The sequence below is a fragment of the Vigna unguiculata genome, chromosome 3 (assembly GCF_037176805.1).
Source record: "Vigna unguiculata cultivar grain cowpea cultivar isolate G323 ecotype 2 chromosome 3, ASM3717680v1, whole genome shotgun sequence".
In the NCBI taxonomy this organism is placed as follows: domain Eukaryota; kingdom Viridiplantae; phylum Streptophyta; class Magnoliopsida; order Fabales; family Fabaceae; genus Vigna; species Vigna unguiculata.
This window is the reverse complement of record NC_140794.1, coordinates 67,446,228-67,466,411: the sequence shown is the minus strand read 5'-3', so window position 1 is coordinate 67,466,411 and position 20,184 is coordinate 67,446,228. Positions and strand designations below refer to the sequence as shown.

General features: G+C 30.1%; 2 protein-coding genes across 2 annotated transcripts; one reads left to right on the top strand and one right to left on the bottom strand.

Moving 5' to 3' along the window:
• The first annotated feature begins 245 nt into the window (after positions 1 to 245).
• Positions 246 to 1,006, top strand: LOC114176787 (large ribosomal subunit protein eL29z). Its single transcript, XM_028061947.2, has 3 exons — positions 246 to 380; positions 467 to 570; positions 711 to 1,006. Exons 2-3 carry the CDS (start codon positions 469 to 471, stop codon positions 792 to 794), a joined length of 186 nt encoding a protein of 61 aa, XP_027917748.1. The 5' UTR covers positions 246 to 380; positions 467 to 468; the 3' UTR covers positions 795 to 1,006.
• Positions 1,007 to 3,702: 2,696 nt separating this feature from the next.
• LOC114175599 (dihydrolipoyl dehydrogenase 1, chloroplastic-like) lies at positions 3,703 to 11,980 on the bottom strand. The gene is made up of 15 exons (XM_028060359.2): positions 11,489 to 11,980; positions 11,133 to 11,279; positions 10,627 to 10,761; positions 10,365 to 10,473; positions 9,624 to 9,748; positions 9,245 to 9,370; positions 9,082 to 9,162; positions 5,724 to 5,786; positions 5,561 to 5,635; positions 5,416 to 5,494; positions 5,236 to 5,336; positions 4,832 to 4,945; positions 4,502 to 4,615; positions 4,300 to 4,371; positions 3,703 to 4,048 (listed from the first exon to the last, which is right to left on the bottom strand). Exons 1-15 carry the CDS (start codon positions 11,810 to 11,812, stop codon positions 4,001 to 4,003), a joined length of 1,713 nt encoding a protein of 570 aa, XP_027916160.1. The 5' UTR covers positions 11,813 to 11,980; the 3' UTR covers positions 3,703 to 4,000.
• Between the last annotated feature and the right edge of the window lie 8,204 nt (positions 11,981 to 20,184).

Here is a 20,184-nt window from a genome sequence, read left to right as displayed (position 1 = left end):
ATCAATTATTTTAATGAACTATTAAATTATTTGAAGAATAAAATTAATAGAGATGTGAGTTATTCGATAGAATTATAAATTAAAAACTAAAAAAACAGAAAATGTATTTGTTAATATTAACTCTCAACTATTTCACAAAGCATTCAAATCAATTTTATGTTTAATAATTGGGCCTCAAGAATCTTGTTATCATGGGCCGAAAGCCCATGTCTCCCTTTACAGCAACCCACGCCACTTCCGATAAGCAAGGGTATTATCGTCATTTCAGTGAAAGTCCTAGGGTTTTGCCTCAGATGGTGGTAACATATATAGCTATATATTCTTCCCAATGAGTTCTGTTCCGCAGAAAACCCTAGCGCAACCGGATCTTCACGATTAGGGTTCGATCTCTTCGATTTCATTTGAATGTGTTTACTCTTTTTATGTTCTCTCTTCGTTGTGTAACTTGTTTTTCATTGAATTGCAGAGATGGCAAAGTCGAAGAACCACACCGCTCACAACCAGTCCTACAAGGCCCACAAGAATGGCATCAAAAAGCCAAAGAGGCATCGCCACACTTCCACCAAAGGGGTACTCTCCTCTTCTTCTATTATGGGTTTTTCTTTCTTTATTGAGTTGCGATAAAGTAGTTTCGAATAATTCACATTTTATGCAAAAAAAAAATGTGATTTTTATTTGTTTGAATGGTTTCTCGCTGGCAATAACTGTAGATGGATCCCAAGTTTTTGAGGAACCAGAGGTACGCGAGGAAGCATAACAAGAAGAGCGGTGAAACAGCCTCTGAAGAAGAGTAAAGTGTCACTCTAAGATGGGGCTATGATGATTATCTCCTTTGATTTATTATCCGAGCCCGGTGTGTTTTGTGTCAAATTTATCCTTATTAGTATAGTCATTTTTATGAGTTCATTTAATCCAGAGAATGCAGTACTTACTCTTATAGCATCTTTGCTTGTTTTTGTTATAAGACCTTTCAAATTTTATCAATGGATTATTGTTTAGTTGCTTATGCTTTCGGTAACCGCTATAGAATGTTTACCTTTGATTGTATGCATGTTAGTGGTAATATTTTGCATATAGTCAAGGAGTTTGATTATTCGTAGGTTGATGATGAATTTTTTGTCAAGTTCATTACTAGTTGACATTGTTATCATAAAGCTAAGGAAAGAATCGTTCATTTTAAGCTGTCTCTGTGTTATGTTTTCATATTTCAATTGCGTTTATGTCTATAAAATTTCATCTAGGTAGTCGGAAAGATCGGATTTTTCGTTTACTCAAGAAGTTGATTATTGTTATGGAGATTACTTTTTAGGTCAGATATCTCTGAACATAGTCTAGTGAAGTCTTTTTTTGCTGCTATTTTAGTTTGATTCCACTCTTGAACCAGGGGCCAAGAGTGGTATGATAGCAAATGATTAACCATTAAATCCAGGATATTACTGTAGTGAAGTTGAACAACTTTTTTTTCATTTGGAGTGTATTTGTTTTGATAATTTCAAAAGCTTTTGAACTATGCGAAGATTTTTAAGTATAATTTTTAATAAGTTTGTTAGGCTCGATTTAGTTATTCATGTATTTTTTTATCGCGCATAATTTTTCCAGTACTGAAAACCGATGCCAAATCCTTGGTGTTTCTAAGACACGTCATCCATTAGTCTATGTAATTTTGATCGTAGTTTTATCATGATCTCTTATGTTTTATGCCATTCTTGTAATTAAAAAACTTTTATGTGTACACTAGTCATTATAATTATGGTTATTTTAATTAGTCTCTTGTATTTACATTAAAAGATTGTTCTGGTGTGGAATAAACAAAACCAATGATCAAGACTTCAACCAACCAACGCTTTATGTTTTACTTAAAATTGTGATCAAGACTTAAATATGTGATATTGCTAATCCTTCAGAAAATACTGCAGTAAAATGTATCAGAAGAAATGCAATTTTTTTGAGTAAACTATTAATTTTGTGAAGAAATGACTATAAAAGGTTTTTTGTAGTCGCTAACAGTTTCAATAGACTTTGAAATAGTTAATCTCTCAAAACTGTGAACATTTTTTGTTAGCTTTTGTTAAATGGCAAATAGAAGGGAAAAATAATTTGAAGGCCACGTTAATTATCTACTCTTAATATTAATTATCTATTTGTAATAATTATCTTTGAAGCTTGAGAAATGGTAATCGGGGCTGAGGAATTAAAAAAGAAAACTTGTTACGATTGGGGCAAATGTATTTTCTGTATGATTCCGTAAATATCTTTTCTGATCAGTGTCCCCTGTCATTGAACTTATAATTTTTATTATTTATGCAAATTATCGCTTGTATTCTTGTTATTAGATTGCAAAGTAAATAAAGTCCGTACACATTTGAAAGTTGCAAGTACTTGACCCTTTGCATTTTTTTTATACAATGTTTACAAAAGTAATGCTTTGTTGATAATTAGTGTCGCTTAGGATTTGTTTTTGTTTCCCAGGCAACTACTTTAAATATTACTGGTATCATTCAATTACAAGCAAAAATAACTACAATCACATATTTAGAATAGTATTTAAATTCGTTAATATTTTATTTCATTCAATAAAGATAATTTTTATAAATTACTCTTAAATTATATCTATTAAGAATAGTGTGAGTTTAATAATAATTTTTGAAATAGTATTATTGAATGAGATCTAGGAAATTAAAACTTTCTTATATTTAAGACTTTTTCTCATATTTGAATATAAGGGGGTAGTATTCTGTTTAAATTTTTTTTAGAGATCAAATGTTATTAAAGAGAGGGAGCATTTGGGCATTTTAAAATGATTTTGTAATTTTTTTTATCCATAAGAATTAAAAAATATAAGGGAGTTCATAGCCCTACTCAGTCAACTGAGAGAAACTTAACGATTTAGCTATTCAATATTTCAAATGCCTAAATAACATATGTATTTAAATGTTTTCTTTCTCTTTTATTCTTAATCTGGTATTTTGGGATTATTAAGCAAGACTTCTATAGTTGAATATCACGAACAACTTCTAACAAGCTACAAATGAATAACTGAATGGGGAGAAAGTTAATGATTTATCTCAAATCAGAGTAGTTGAGTGTGTTTGGACCAATTATAATAATGATATCATTTCAATAATAACTATATACAATTTATAATCAAATTTAGTTTTTATTTAAATTTGTTGAAAAAAATAAGTCTTCGTTTAGATGAAAAAAATAAGTTTTTAAATAATATAAATGTGTCTCCAGTGTATGTTAATATTATCTTCCTCAAAAACTTACTCTCACTGTTTCACTATATGTATGGCATTTAAAAAAGAATTATTTTATTTAATTTACATTTACAAAGTTCAAGATAATATTATGTATTTTTACTATTAGTGTAGATATAATATGTATTTAGTAATAGTAAAACAATGATGAAAAGGGTAAAATCGAAAATCTAAATATTTTATTAAAGTAAAAAAATATTGCATTTCTTAATTTCTCAAAAAAAAAACTTTAAAGGACACTTGAAAAGGAATTATTTGTCATTGCATCATATCATACGCAATATAAATAAATAGACAGCCCGATACCGATGACAATAACCAATTGCAGTCTTTACGTGGTGAATGTGTCAACGAGCATAATTTCATCAACATCTTTGAAGGAAAACTGACAATGGTACACACGGATTCGGTGCAAAGCTAGAAGCACTAAAAAAATATGCAGTTCTCAAAATGGTTTTTTCATTGACTATAATTAGATGAAGCAAACTAGTTTAAAAAATGCTACAATAATTAAGATAAGTATCTTTTACAGGCACTGAGAATCGCAAGTAGAAAAGAAACCAGAACATGTATTCTTGGGCGTTCATCTATTATCAGGTCATTATTGATCTCCCTCCTCCAACTGTTCCCCTCTTTTACAGGATTCTGAATGTGTTGTCTTCCTGCTGAAGATGCATTGTAATTTGGAAGTCCCTAGTACAAGTAAATTTCTTCAAAATTTTATACTTTGTTTGGGAAGATTAGACTGCAACTGGTTCACTTACTGGGCTAGAAGCTTGTGCTTTAACCTGCCTCAGTAATATAAAATGGCACGTATTAATACACCTGCCATAATAAACTAGCTGTCTGTGCAAGTCTGAAGGTGTATGTTCTATGTTTCAACTCTTAACTCCGTATTATTAACCCCCCAACCCTTTTCCCAGATCTTGTGTTATGTTTAAATCAAAAGAAAAACTCGCAACCATTAATTAACTCACACAAACTATGTCATTGTCTTAGTTGGCTAGAATGGAATAGAAAATATTAAGGATTAGCTTACCTTAGCTGATTTGAATAGTTCATCAAGAACCTCGGATAAAGTTGGATGTGCATGAACTGCAAATTTTATGTCCTGCAGTGTACCACAATGTTGAAATTTTTGAAATTTACCAAACAAGCAACGGAAGAGTCGACTTCAGGGCCATTATTGATAACTAAATGCCAGGCACATACATAAATGACAGCAAAGGTAGAAATTTTACCTGAATACGTGTACCTAATGCTATAGCATTGGATGCTTCATGGATGAGATCTGCTGCATGCAAACCAAAAATATGAACTCCCAGTATCTCTCCATTGTCAGGCCTGTATATCAACTGCAAGAAAGCATAAATGATATTTAGCAATGTCAAGTTGGTGAGAACAGATACATAAATGCATCCACAGAAAATGAATGTGTAGAACAAGTCTCGTTACGAAATAAGTATGGCACTTCTAAAGTAACTAGTAGAGGGCTGGACAGCAAATTTCAGAACTTTTATAAGCTTTCTATACGGGAATAGCATTAAAAGAGGAAAAATTAAAATTATAACCTTGGCAAGTCCCTCTCCTTCGTTTTCTGCTAGGGCCTTTGTGTTTGCTTTAAAACTTGTTTTGGCAACACTTACTTCAAACCCCTCTTTTTCACCTTTCTCCCTTGCTTGAGGCTGTAGATTTTATGTTTGACCACAACACATAAGAATACAAGTAAAGAACTACAAGCCATAATTATATTGTATAAATAGTGCAAGGGAAAAAAATATGAAAGGGTAAAAGAATGGATAGAAATTCAACCACAAAATGAAAGATAATAATTATATTGTATAAATAATACAAGGGAAAAAAGTATGAAAGGGTAAAAGAATGGCGAGAAATTTAACCACAAATGAAAGATATCTCATTCATTATAACATGTTGTGGTGAATGACACATCAAACAAAACAAAATTATGATATACCTCTGTTAACCCAACCATGCTTATTTCTGGATGAGTGAAACAAGCAGCTGGGATGCTTAAATGATTCAGCACATGATCTCTTCCAGTAACTTGTTCAACCACTGTTGGACAAATTTTTCATCAAATGATATTGAAGCAAAAACTAGAACTTGTGGAAAAATTACATCAGTTACCACTTACCTGAAATTCCTTGCGCACTGGCAGCATGAGCAAGCATCATCTTGCCATTTGCATCACCAATGCAGAATAAATGCGGCACCTGTCATACCAAATCCTGTCAGTAACAATAAGTCGGAGAGGGATAATTCGATAAATTGATACAGACCAGTTTGCCATTTGCATCAATTACACGCATGCGCTCATCCACGGGAACAAAGCCACGCTGTGTTACGACATCAATCTGTAGGTACAAGTTACAAAAAGTATTTGATTACTTTGTCAGAGAAAATCTCCTAATCCCAAAAAACATCTCTGATAAAATTGCTTACATTCTCCAATCCAAGATTTTGTGTGAATGGGGCCCTGCCAGTTGCTATTAGTGCAGCATCCACCTGTAGCAAAGCAAAGGCAAGAATTAGTAAATAATCTGAAGTAATTAATTATACCGGTAAAAGAAATGGGAGATCAATCTTCAGCTGGTTACATACTAATCCTAATTAATTAAGGAAACAGATCATAAAATATAATGAAAAAAAAATTAATCCTAAGTAATCATCTAAGATAGTCTGCAATTTTTTAAGATACAATAATGATATTATGAGATATTTCTAGATATCCAAAAACTCTTGCTTAAGCTAAAAGCTTAGACGACTTTTTAAACTTTATACACTGGAAAAATGCACAAAAAAGAAAAAGTAAAAATTAATGTCGTGACCCGTGACACATAATAATAGCATCTACGGAAGGAAACAGGCCAAAGAAAATTAAGAAATAATGCAGTGCATGTAATTGCATCTATGGCCAACAATGTTTTGAAAACTAGACCAGTCATTAAACCGATCAAAGCACGGCTTCAAGGTTTAATGGTTCAACCGGGATTAAACCAGGGTCGAGCCAATATTAATAAAATTATTTTTAATAATTAAAAATACACAAAAATAATATTAAAAATACATAAGATCGAAATTTTATGAAGCTAAAAGCTAAAATAAAACATAAATTTATAGATTCTTAACATTTAAAAAAATTTAAATAAAACTTGTGTATCATACTTAAATTGAAATTTCAATAATATACAGCAGTATTTATTAATAATAAGTTTATATGTAGAATAAAAGAGAAAATGGCTAATATTTTAGGTTGATTTTCATTTTATTAAGGAAAAAAGTTACACTGTCATTTCTTTTTGTTGAACCAATTTTTTTCCCAGGTTTTGATCGTTTGAACCAAACAGTTTGGTATCAATTTTGTGCACGACCGCTTTTATGCTGAGCCTGACAGGAGACCAGTTCCGGTAGGACTGGTGAGTACGGTCCTGTTTTGAGAATCAAGACAACCAGAAACATTGTTTGAGAGATTGGGTAAGAATATGACTAGGACAAGGATAGGGCTGGCATGAGTCAAGACCAAAATAAGTCACCATTAGTATGACTCAAATGGTAAAGAAATCATAATCGCAAGGATCATTATTGAGATAATATGATTCATCAGTGAAAATGCACAAAATAGAGAATCACCTCCCACCTTGGTCCCCCTCAATGATATGTTAATTTACATCTTGACTTTAACTAATATATTACATATCCTTCTTGTAATTGTAAAAAGTTTTTTTCTTCTCTCCTAATCTAAATTGTAGCCTGCTGCCATCCAGAGTAACAGTTTGCTCTGCTTTCTTTTCTGTTAGTGAGCCCATTGCTCCTTATATATATATATATATATATATATATATATATATATATATATATATATATATATATATATATATATATATATATATATATATATATATATATATATATATATATATATATATGTATGTATATAAAATACAGCTGAGTGCCAATATCAGCAAGTGACTTCTCTTTCAATATATCAAGTTGATATCAAAGTAGGTACAGTCCCGCTCTGCTGTCCACCACCAGCAGCCACCGAGAATTTTTCAGTGAACTCATAGTTAGGGCTACTTTTGCTGTCAATAATAGTTAGTGGGTTCACTCTCTGTTGTGTTATGGCAGTATGTGAAACCCAATATTTTTTGGGAACCTTCAGACCTTTTAAGACTTGTTGCAATTTTTGAAAGAAGGCCATGAACTTTTTTGCCAATGATGTTGAACGTCTACACGATGCAGCCCAAAAGTTGACATCTCTTAAACAAACTGAGCACGATGAGATGACATAACATCCTTCATGGCACAAGCCAAAGCAACCTTGGAAGAGTTGAAGATGTTCCTTGAAGCTAATTCATGGGAAGGAATAAAGCATAAACATGATCGTGTTTGTGGTTTTGATTCTATGGACTATTATGAATCCATACTTTGATCATGCCTATGATCAAATTCTGACTGGCCATAGATACCTTGAATGGAAAGTTTAATTACATGTATACCTACTCTTAAAAAGAATGAAATTTTTGTTGAATCTATTGAATCATCTACTACGGTGTCTAGACAGGGGAGAGGAGGACGTGAAAGTTGAAGTGGATTTGGCAGCAAGAGTTTTTTACCTCAATGTTCTTGTTATAAGAAATGGGACACTCAGGAAACATGGTACTCCTTGCATGGTTTTTCCTGAGAGAACAGTCAATGTATCCAAGTCAAAAAGTTGAGCACAAGCTTTCTGAAGATGAATATCATAAATACCTTCAACTCAGATCCGATAAGCCCAACCACTCTACACTTAGTACCTCAATGGCCTGTTTTCTCAATATGTGGATAATCAAGGCCCATGGTTGATTGATAAGGTTCTTTTGATCACATCGCTGGTAATGATTTCTTATTCCCCTCAATATCTCCTCAAAGTTTCCTTATCTAATTACTTTAGCAAATGGACCTAAGGCTACTTCCTGCTTTCTCATAAACAAAATGTTTTCCTCCTCTCTTGAAAATAAAACTCCTCATTCTATAATTTTTCCAAATGAACTTTTATATCATGTTTCTCCTAACGTTTTTTGTCCTACTTGCTTTGTTCATGATGTATCACCAAGTTTGGATAAGCTATCAGCCCGAGCTGTGAAATATGTCTTTCTTAGAAATCTTGTCTACAGAAAGGGCACCAATGTTATTCTCCAAGCACCAAAAGGCATTATATGGTTGCAGATGTTACCTTTTTCAAAGAAACTTTCTACTTTACCTCCTCTTTACAAGGCTTTGACACTATCCAACAGGTTTTTCCTGTCACATCTTTTTGTACATTGTCCATTGGAGATAATATTATCACATGGAAAAATATGAAACAGAATATTATTGCATGGTTTAGTGCAGAAGCAATGTGCAAAGCTATGGCCAACTCATTTGTGAATTTATATGGATTATGCAACTGCTTCAAGAGTTCAGACATATTCCAGTGATTACTTTCACACTGGGGTGAAATTATGAGGTTTAGGTAGGGAAACACGGACAATACTACAGCGAAATGGTGTATCATAACATATATACTAAGCACTAGCTTCTATTTATACTTAGACTTCTAATTCTAATTGAATTAATTAAGTTAGAATGCAATAAAAAATAATGAAACATGAGAACTACCCGTTAGAGATTCTAAGTTACAATAACAATATAACATTTTATATATATATTCTTCCAAGTTCTAATAACAATTAATAATTTTCTCCCTCGTATGGGAAAAATGTTAACAATTAATAATATATACATAAACCGAAAAGCTTCCAAGAAAAGATTAAGTTACCTCTAAAGTCTCCTTTGGCTCCTTAGTTTTGGCATCAATAAGTTCAATCGAGACAGGTTTTCCATCCCTTGCAGGTGTGATCTATATATACAATAAACATGAGGACTGCAGCGTGTCAAAGTAGCCAAACAAAATTATATAAAATATTACAAGATGTAGTTACCTTCGTTGCGAAAACTCCAGTATGATAATCAATATTCCGGGGATTTATAAGGACCCTCTGAGCCAACTTGCTAATTTCAGGATCAAATCCAGGCATAAGTTGATCTAAAGCCTCTACAAAAGTAACCTGCAGAATACCAATTATTACTGTATCTCTTCAATGACAAATTGGGGATCATAAATTTTAAAAATAAAGAAGTAATATAAAGAGTAAATATTTTTTAACTGTTTGGACAAATAAAAAGTATAAAGTGCAACATGATTTAACAGCACATCCACATCTTTCTGATTTCAAATGACGGGATCAATTATTTGTAAATGTTGCCCAAGAACAAAAGGTAATCAAAAAAGAAAGAAAAAGCATCACAAAGATATGCTACCTCACTTCCAAGTGCTGTATACACATCACTGAATTCAAGGCCAATATACCCACTTCCTACAATTGCTATCCAATCAGGAACAGACTCCAGTTTGAGTGCATGGTCACTGGTAATCACAGTCTTCCCTGAAGATAAATTTTAGGAGATGTTTCACTAAAAAGTAATTATACCAATAAATCTTATAAAGGTTAGAGAGATGAAAAAAAATATAAAGGTACAAGGTTTGAATTTACACGTGAGCCTCAAACTTGTGTCATAAATTCGGGAGAAGATTTACTCATGACATAAATATGGGACAAATGTTAAAATTTCAAATTAAATGTAAGCTAAATTGTACATTGAATATCTATACTTATGTTTAGCATACAGAGGGGAGCTTTGTGAAATATTTAATTGCCAGAGAAATAATGATTGTTGCAGGCTACCTCTGAAAAAAAACAAAGATGGCCATATCCCTTCCCCTAAAAAATGAGTACAGATAGGACTGCATGAATCACTGAATTGACTTTTCAGATTTGAGATCAGAATATCCATCTAAACTGAAGATTTTCTTTATGCAGATTTCAATAGAGTCTATTATCCTACCAGCTACTATTAAAGGAGTATCTCCAACTTACAATTGATCACCCCTTTTTCCATCGATAGCAGTCTAGTTTCTACTTTATTGTAGCGGGAATGCAAGCCTAAAAAGCACTGAATTCAGTAAAACTAGAATGAGGAAAGGAAAACATTGATATGTACCATCAACTTCAATGCCCTTCGGTACAAAAGGAACAGACCCGGTAGCAATGATGATATTTTTAGCGGTCACTACTTTGTTTGAAGAGCCAACTTTCACCTTTTGAGGACCCTGCAAGAATTTTATCTCTAAATCAATTTCATTCCAATAATTTCCTATTTTCAAACACTCCAAACTCAAAGTAAGTGACCACACTAATATTTATTTATATATTTACAATTATAATAACATAGAAACCTCAGCATAATATCAATGTCACATTACCAATATAGTTCCAAAACCAGTAAGGATGTCTACTCCAAGCGCTTTCATTGAGTTGGTCAAATTGTTACGAATTTTCGAAGCAAGATTATTAGCATGATCAGCGACTCCTTGTCTGTCATACCCAGCCGCAGATACCTAAAATGAGAAAAAAATAAAGCAAAATGATCATGTAACTTACTCTACACTTCTGCCATGTGATAATAACATTGATAGAGTTTAGTAGTCTTGTTGTCAACCGATTATAGATCAGGGCTCACAGGACTTTCAGATATTATAAAAATGTTAACCATTCTGTGGTATGACCGTAAAAGATAATTATTCTCAAAGTCAACAACCTTGGTGATTGAATGACAAAATAAAATATTTTTATCCTATCAATACATAACATATTTTCTTCTACACACATTACCATGCACCTCTATATGTGATATACAAAAATCATTTAAATTAAATTCATTACTCTTATATCATTGCACAACAATCCGCACATAATACAACGCTCTTACCTGTAAGCCAAAGGACTTCAAGTGATGATCGCTCTTTAGTTCTCGCATACGACCACTCACTGCCAAAAGAGCTTTTGAAGGAACACATCCTCTGTTCACACATGTCCCTCCCACCACATCTCCTTCCACGATTGCGGTTTTCAAACCCTGCAGTTATTCCGTTAAAACTTTCTCATAAAAATGTAATGCTAAACAAATATCGGCATTCCATAACGGCTATCTATTTCTGGATTCATTTTATAAAGAATAGTCACCATATAAAATATCGGATTAGTAACTTAGTTTCGAATTCGATTATCAGACTAGGGATCTCGCAATAACAAGTTGGAACGTGTTTATGTTTTCCGAGATCGAACCTTCTCGACGGCATGAAGCGCGGCGCCGTGGCCACCAACGCCGGCGCCGATAATGAGCAAATCGTAGTCAAACGACTTGGGAGGGCTGCCATTGGTGGAGAGAGCGGCCGATACTGCGGCGGAGTGAGAGCTGCGAGGGAGGTGGGAGTGGCGGCGGTTGAGAGAAGCAGAGAGACCTGAATCAAATGCCTCACGCCGCAAGCCGCAGAAGCGAAGATTGAGAGGCGTGACTTCGGGGAAGTGGGAGGACTGGCGTGATCTGGAGACGGCGGCGGCGGCGGAGGAGGAGGTGGCAGAGAACGAGAGTGAAAGCGAGGATTGCATTTTGAAGGAAGAAGGAAATGGAAATGGTGAAGTGTAGATGTATGAAGAAAACGAGATCTGAGAGAGCTAAAGAGTACAAGAGTATAAGAGAGTGAATGAAACCTCGAGGAGTCCGTTGGGAGTTAGGAACAGTGAGAAGGAAGAAGAAAGAGGCGGAGAAATCAAAGAGCGGTCGATCAACTACTTTTGTTTGCTTTGAACTTTTCGTTATTATTCACATTTTTTTCATTTTTTTCCTCTACTTTACCATCTTTTTTTATATTCAACAACTTATCAATTATTACTTTGTTAATTTATTACTTATTTTTAATTTCTAATATTAATTTTTGTATTTATTATAAGAGAACAATATTGTGTTGTCTCCTCAATAATACTATTTTTACAATTTATTAAATATTTTAAAACATAAAAATTTCGATAAAAATTAAAATGAATTATGATAAATGGAACTTCCACACATGACCATTTTCACAGATGTCATTTCTTTGTGAATGTGGGAGGGAATTCACTATCTGTACTAAACCGCAACAAGTTGACACAATCTTGAAACCTCGTCACTTTCTTCATTACGAGGAAATGTGTCTCATCACACTAGGCTAAAGTCATTTGTGTTTCTTTCATGAGCTTGAAATGTTCTTAAAGCTAGAACAACCCATTTCACCATCTTTGTCTTGTATTTTTGTTGTTTCAACATTCCTATTATTCATATCAAGATCATAATGGCTTTCATCACAAAAATGTGACCACTAAATTCACGCATACGTCTGTGACATGACAATTTTATTAAGTTTTATGCATATCCTCACTCTCTCGATACTCAAGTATACTATTAGTAAGGATCCTAAGTACCTTTTATGTTCAAAGGACAAATAAAGAATTACGATTTATCATTTATAACCCATAGAATTATACTCTCTTAATTAAATTTTATTTATCTTTAATAACCAAAAATCACTATTAATAAAAAGAGTGATAGTCATCAAAATCCTCATATTTGAATTTTCATAATAACACTGTTGTAATAAATTTTTTTGTAGGTTACATCAATTTTAAGTCACCATTCAAATTTAGGTTATGCTTTTAAATATAAAGAATTTACTATAATTATCAGTTATAATTTTTAGGCTTAAATACCTTTTTGGTCCTCATTTACGTAGTGTTTGTTGCGGATGGTCCTCATTTTCAGAGAATGTTTAAAATGGTCCTCATTTTTACCGAATGTTTAGAATGGTCCTCATTTTCGCAATTCGTGTTTTATTTGGTCCTTTTCTGTAACGTCGTTTAAATCATTATCGGAACATTGTACATGTGGCACGGTTTGTATTAGGGTGTGTTACGTGTAGTGTACAGGTAGCTAATTAACGTTAATTTTTTTAATTTAGGGGAAATTTTGCAATTAGAGAAATTTCTTTATCTTCGTCTTTCTTGAGTTCAAATTTGCAGAGGAAGCAGCTAATACTTGTTATTTCATCATTGGATTGCAGTAGCACTCTTCATTTCAATTTTTTAGTTAATCATCATCAACGAGGTAAGTGGGTTCAGGGTTTTCTGGGTTGTGCTTGCTCGTGGGTTAGGGTTTTCGTAATTCTATTTTTGGGTTTGTTTGTCTTTTGATTGTTGTGATGTTCTGCATGGCTTCTAAATTACTTCCATGATTTTGTGTAGTTTGTGTCTGTAAGTGGGGTTCAGTGGGGTATTATTTTAGTTGGTTTGTTTGTCGGTTGTCGATGTTGGTGTAATGGTTTCCATTATTTTATTTGTAATTGATTGTAGCAGTGGTCCCCCATTGCGTTAAGGTATGCTTAATAATACATCTTTTTTATCTGTTTAATTTACTTTAGGACAATGAGTGATGATAGGTTCAATGTTATTGTCCACCACAGTGGTGAAGTAGAGGCCCGTGAAGAGGCTGCTGAAGTAGAGATTGGGGATGCCAGTGGTCTGAACAGTGATGTTGAAGTGGAAGATGAAATTGAAGTGGACATCCTTTTCCAAATCATTAATCTGCCTCATTCATCCTTTTCATCAACACCACCATTTGAAAAAGTTGCAGCCCACATTATTAGAACCACCACTCTTTAAATCAATAAACCAAAAATTAAAACCAATTTATTATTAACACAAAAATAAAAGGGTTAAGTATGTTTTTAGTCCCTGAACTTTGACTAAAAATTGGAATTCGTCCCTGGTCAAAACTTTGATAAATTTTAGTTCCTAAACTTTAAAAATGAATGAATATAGTCCTTTTCACCTAATTTTGTTAACTTTTTTTTAGGTTTCGAATGCATTTCTCAATAAATATTGAGCTTAGAATGTGTCAAACGGCATAAACAACTCCAATATTAACATGAAACACATTCCACATGTTGAAAAAAAGTTAACAAAATTGGGTTAAAAGGACTATATTCAATCATTTTAAAAGTTTAAGGACCAAAATTTATTAAAGTTTCGACCAGGGACGAATTCCAAATTTGGATCAAAGTTCAAGGACTAAAAACATACTTAACCCAAAATAAAAATAGATTGTACCCAAAATTTTCTACCAATATTCTTTGGAGTTCTTGTCATCCTCAAAGCAGTCATCTCTCTGCAACTACAAATCGGGGTTAATTCGTTTCTCATTGAACCACCAACAGTGCACGAAGTGATACAACACGGTTGCCTCCAACGATTACAACCAGAGAAAAAGGAAGAAGATTGGGACCGTAACATACCTATATAATGGGATTGCAGGAAGAAGAAGATTGCAGCAATACCAATTGGGAATGGAGGAACAAGATTGCCAAAACTCACCCACTGCCCAAACATTCCCTACCAAAACCCTAGCTCACTTATTTATCCTCAAATATCTAATTAAGCCACATGTACATTACACGTAATACACCCTAATACAAATCGTGTCACATGTACAATGCTCCGTTAATGATTTAAACGGCATTACAAAAAATGACCAAATAAAACACGAATTGCGAAAATGAGGACCATTCTAAACATTCGGTAAAAATGAGGACCATTTTAAAGATTCTGTGAAAATGATGACCATTCGCAACAAACACTACGAAAATAAGGACCAAAAAGGTATTTACGCTTAATTTTTATATAATGGTATAGGTATTTGGTCTACCAGTTATTTTTTCCGAATCCCCAACAAAGTGGTGAGGTTTGTTTTCAAATCTTAAAATAGATTAACCATTTTTTTTTTGTGAAGCTATTAAAAATTAAATTATGTAAACGGTAGTTATCTTGAGATGTATGATTTGTAAGTTTTTTTGTTAGAATATGTAATCACACCTTAAAAAAAGTCACACAACTTAGTAAAACAAAGAAATATCCTACTTACAAACAAGAGGGATGAACTAATTTTAAGAAGTTAGAATTTTGTGCATAGTTTATTTATATTTTATTTTATAAAAAATGCTTAAATCTTGGTTTGACTTTGAGTTTCTAGGTGGATAAAAATTTGAGCCACTACCTCACTTGGTTTGACTTTGAGTTTCGTTATAAAATCTTGTCTACAAAATTTGTGGTAAGAGGAGATCTTAGTCTTTTTAACAAGTCTTCCGAGATAAATAAGATTCTTTCAATAATAAAAATATAATCTTATAGATTATGATGAAAAATAGGACAATAAGATTGTAGAATAAGAGTGTCGTATGTACATTCACTAACACAAAAAAGTTTTTTAACATTCGATACTTTCGACCTTTGACGTATGCTCAAACATCGATGTCGTACTGGGTGACGTCAAAATAACGTCAGAAAACAGAACAGACGTCACTTAACAAAAGCAGCAGACGTCCATTTTTGCGCTAAATGAAGCCAAAAAACAGAGCAATTTGACTTCTGTTGGGCTCTGACATACGCTAAATGACGTCGGCCATGGTAAGCTCAAATATTAAATAACGTCTGTCAGAGCACCACCGGACGTCAAATTGCTCTGTTTTTTTTGTTTAAATTTGATTGTTTTTACAACATTCCCATACCTACAAATCAGAAAATTCCCATAGCAGTTTCATAATAATTTCAACACAATTTTGGAGTTACATTTATATCTAATAACACTTAAGTTTCAACATATATTTTAAACTAATATATACAATTCTCATGAATCTTCTTGTTTGTTACACTAAACATTACAAATAAAACAAACACATATCAAAATCATAAGTTGACATACAAAAATTAATAACTTTAAACTAAATGAGTTCTAACCTTTAGCTTCTAGGCTTATCCACAATTTTAATAAAATTTTGAAAACATAAAACATATGTTAATTTTTATAAGTAGATACATAAGTTAGGATTAAAAAAAAAAATACTTACTTTTATAACGTGTTTTTCAAAGTAGGTGGAATCTTACTATGACATAAATAAAACTATAAAACCATATAACCTTATTATGTGTTTGATGCATATGATGATAATAATTAAGAATTAATAGGATGCGACAGTGGTAAAGATAATAATGATAATGATTAAATTAATTAGACAATGTATATAATCGACAATAGATTTTTTTAGTGAGTAAAGGGCCTTGATCCTCCTAAAACTATCTTCGCACGTAACTTATTAAATTATATAACATATTCTCATTGTTTTTAAGTATAAGTCTTTTACAAAATTTTTGTTGTAGATGAAACTTAAATAATTATTTAATTTTAAAATATGATATTATTTATCATCACCTTTTTATTTACTTATTATGAATTGATACTTTGGTAATTAAGTTGCTAATATCATATTCTATAATAAATTACTTTAAAATTTAAACTTCATTATATTACCGCTAATGTTCTTAATTATTTGTATTTGGAAATATTATATATTTCTTTTGAAATATATCCATCTTTGATAAAAATAAAGAGAGTCTTCGAGAAAAATTTCTTTCCATATGATGATTGTTATAAAAAATAAGACTGTGAAATAAAATGTAAGATAATTTTTTGGTACAAGATATTATTATTTACATTTAAAATCTATAACTAAAAATTTTATTTTTGATTTAATTATTAATAAGTTCAATAATTTAAAAGACAATTTGTTAGATATAAACAATTTTTTTAGTTATAATTATATTAAATTATATATTATTTTTTTATTAGTGGCAACGATAACATTATAAAATTTTAGTGTATTATTTTGACTTTTCCATACACTCAGTAGATAATATCTTTGACTCTGTATAAGCGATCTCCACAACAAAAGTGATAAATGATGACAATTAACTAAAAGTGACAACAATGGTAGAATCAATATTGTTTGTAATGATTAAGTGAAAATAAAATAAGTTTTAATCACTAACATGGAGGGTGGGTCAATTGGTTGTTTGAAATATTTTTTTCTATCAGCATATTATTTCAAGTTATCTAATAATTTAAAATAATAGGAAATATAAAGACTATTTTGTTTCTTGTTGAATTCGTTCAATTTAGTTTCTTTTTTTTTGAGTTAAGTTTAATTTTGTGATAATTCAATTTAATTTAATATTTTTTGTTTGATTTGTATAAATGACATTATATTCATCTTTGTAAATGTCACCGGTCAATTCATAATATTTTTGTATTTTTTTTTTCAAATGTTAGCTTTGTATTATGTTATGTGATTGTGTTAATACCAGGTGCCAATTCGGTTAATGTATTTATATTTTGATTAAATTAAGTTATAATTTTTTAAAATTAAACAATGTTGTCTTATACCAAAATATAGTTGAATTCAATTTTCCTGCCAATAAAATTAAATAGATTACAAAACTTGTTATATTATTATAAATTTTATTTAATTTATAAATAATTTAAGTAGACAAGTTAGGTTAAAAAATTATAATATATTAATAATTACAATGAGAACTTTACATTTTCATTTTTAATATTTTGTTTTTCATTCTCTTTGAAGGTGAGTTGGATCTTGTTGTTAATGGTCAACTTGCTTGCAAGAGAATATGGACATGTATATTTTGATCAAATTTAAAATAAGTATTTCTTTGAATTTAAATTAAAAAATAATATTAATTTTAATATTTAGGCAAGAGGCGAGATGATCTGATGTATAAAGTATAAAATTTATTTTAATATATATATATATATATATATATATATATATATATATATATATATATATATATATTATATGAGTTATAATTAGGTTTGATTATTAATTTGGTTATATTTTAAAAGAGGTACATTGTTCAATACAAAAAAATGAGAATTGAATAAAAAAAATAAATATTACAATAATTAAGACAATGACACTCAACATTCACACATAAGATTAAGTGACATTTAACTATTACGTGACACAACACATACATGACACATATATTTATATCTATTTATCTATCTATATATATATATATATATATATATATCAATTTAATGTTATATATTATATAAACGAGTTTAAATACAATTTGACTTTACATAATTTTTGTATAAAAATAAAGCTTACCTCACTTATATATAATTTGCTTTTATATATGTGAGGTGTCATTAATACACTCATTACATCGAATGTGATAATTGAAAATGCCACAACGTGGGATACATAAGTCTAATTTTTAAATTCCGATTAAGAATAACTCTTATGGTTCTACCACCGTATTAAAATAATATGTTTAAGTTTAACTCAATTATACTATTGATTTGATAAAATAAGTTTTGTTTCTACTTATATAATATAACTTGAATTCATCTTTAACCCATGTGAGATATCAAACATTCTATAAATATATTAAAATTAATTAAACTATACATTTTTTAAGAAAAATTGTGAAATTCCTTTAAAAAACTTTTACGAAGTAATTTATTTATTTTTTTTACTTGTGTTAAGGTGATACACGGAAGAAAAACACATAGAAAAAAAATATTTGTATAAATTTCAAAAAATATTTTAACATTTATAAGATTTAATAATGGATAATGGAAATTTAACATATAACTTAAGACTTAACACTCCTCCTCACTTTATTAAATATAAAGTTAAATATATTTTTAATTCTTAAATTAAAATGTGAAATAAGAATTAATTTTTGTTATAGATTTTGATATATTTTAGTCTCAAAACTAAAAAAAAATAATGAATAAAATTATAATAACATTACAAGATTAACTTTTTTTATATCATAAATAATGTTTTTGATATTTGAACTTAAACCTGTCGAATAATGTAAATAACATAAATATAAAAGAAAAAGAATCGCAGAATTAGATTAAAAAAATTATATATATTTATTTATAAAATTTGATGACTAAATTACGTTAAAAATTAAAGTAAGAATGAAATCCAATTTTAAATTAGAACTAAAAACTGAAATATAAATCTAGTATTCATTATAACAACAAAGTTAAATGAAAAAGTAGTAGGTTGTTGGATATTTATAATTAAGAATATTAATACCATCATATTTATTTTTTCCAAATCAATATTTTTATTAAAATAATACATGTTTATCCCATAATGACTTTTTTATGTGAAATAAGTATCAAATAGTCTTCAGTTTCATTAGTCAATATCTTAATTTAAGGATTTTTAATTAAAATATAAACTTATTTGGTAGTTATTCCCTGAAATCCTAGCTTAGTCACTGTTCTTGTAACTCAAGTGATTTCTCAAACTAAACAAAAACTTGTTTACATTGTTCAAACCCGTGCGAAGAGAACATGTGGACCCACTGTAAAATTTTAAATGTGACTACTTAATACACATGATAAATAGTCTCAATTAATAATCTATACACATTAAAAAATAGTACAGATAATTAATAAAGTATAAAAAAATAAAAATATATATATTTAACTTCTTTCAAGTGAAAAAGGATTGAGATATAATAGATATGGAATTGAAGGAAGAATTCACTTTCAGAGTCACTGGTTTCCGCAATTGAATGACTAATGTCATTTTTTCAAATCAATATCAATTAATTACACTCAAATATATTTTTAGTAATCTGTTACAACATGTAAAACTAATTGGTCAAATCAGATATCACTTAGTTAGGATGTTCATCCTAAAACTCACTTATGTTAGTAAAAAAAGTTTGAGAAATAATTTAGCTTTCATTTAAGTAAACCATAATCTTTATTTATTTTTTGGCCAAGATGTTAGTATTTTTATTAAATAAAAAGTCAATAAAATATAAATTATACGTGTTTATAATTAATATATATATATATATATATATATATATAAAGAAATATTATATTTTGTATGTATATTTTATAATTTTCATTTTATTTTTAATTATTTTATAAATAATTTATTTTTAACTGTTATTCAAAAAATATATTTTTTTAAATAATTATATAATTTTTTTAATTACATATTTTATTTTATAAATTTTATATTTAATAATTATTTTAAAAATTAATTACATATTTA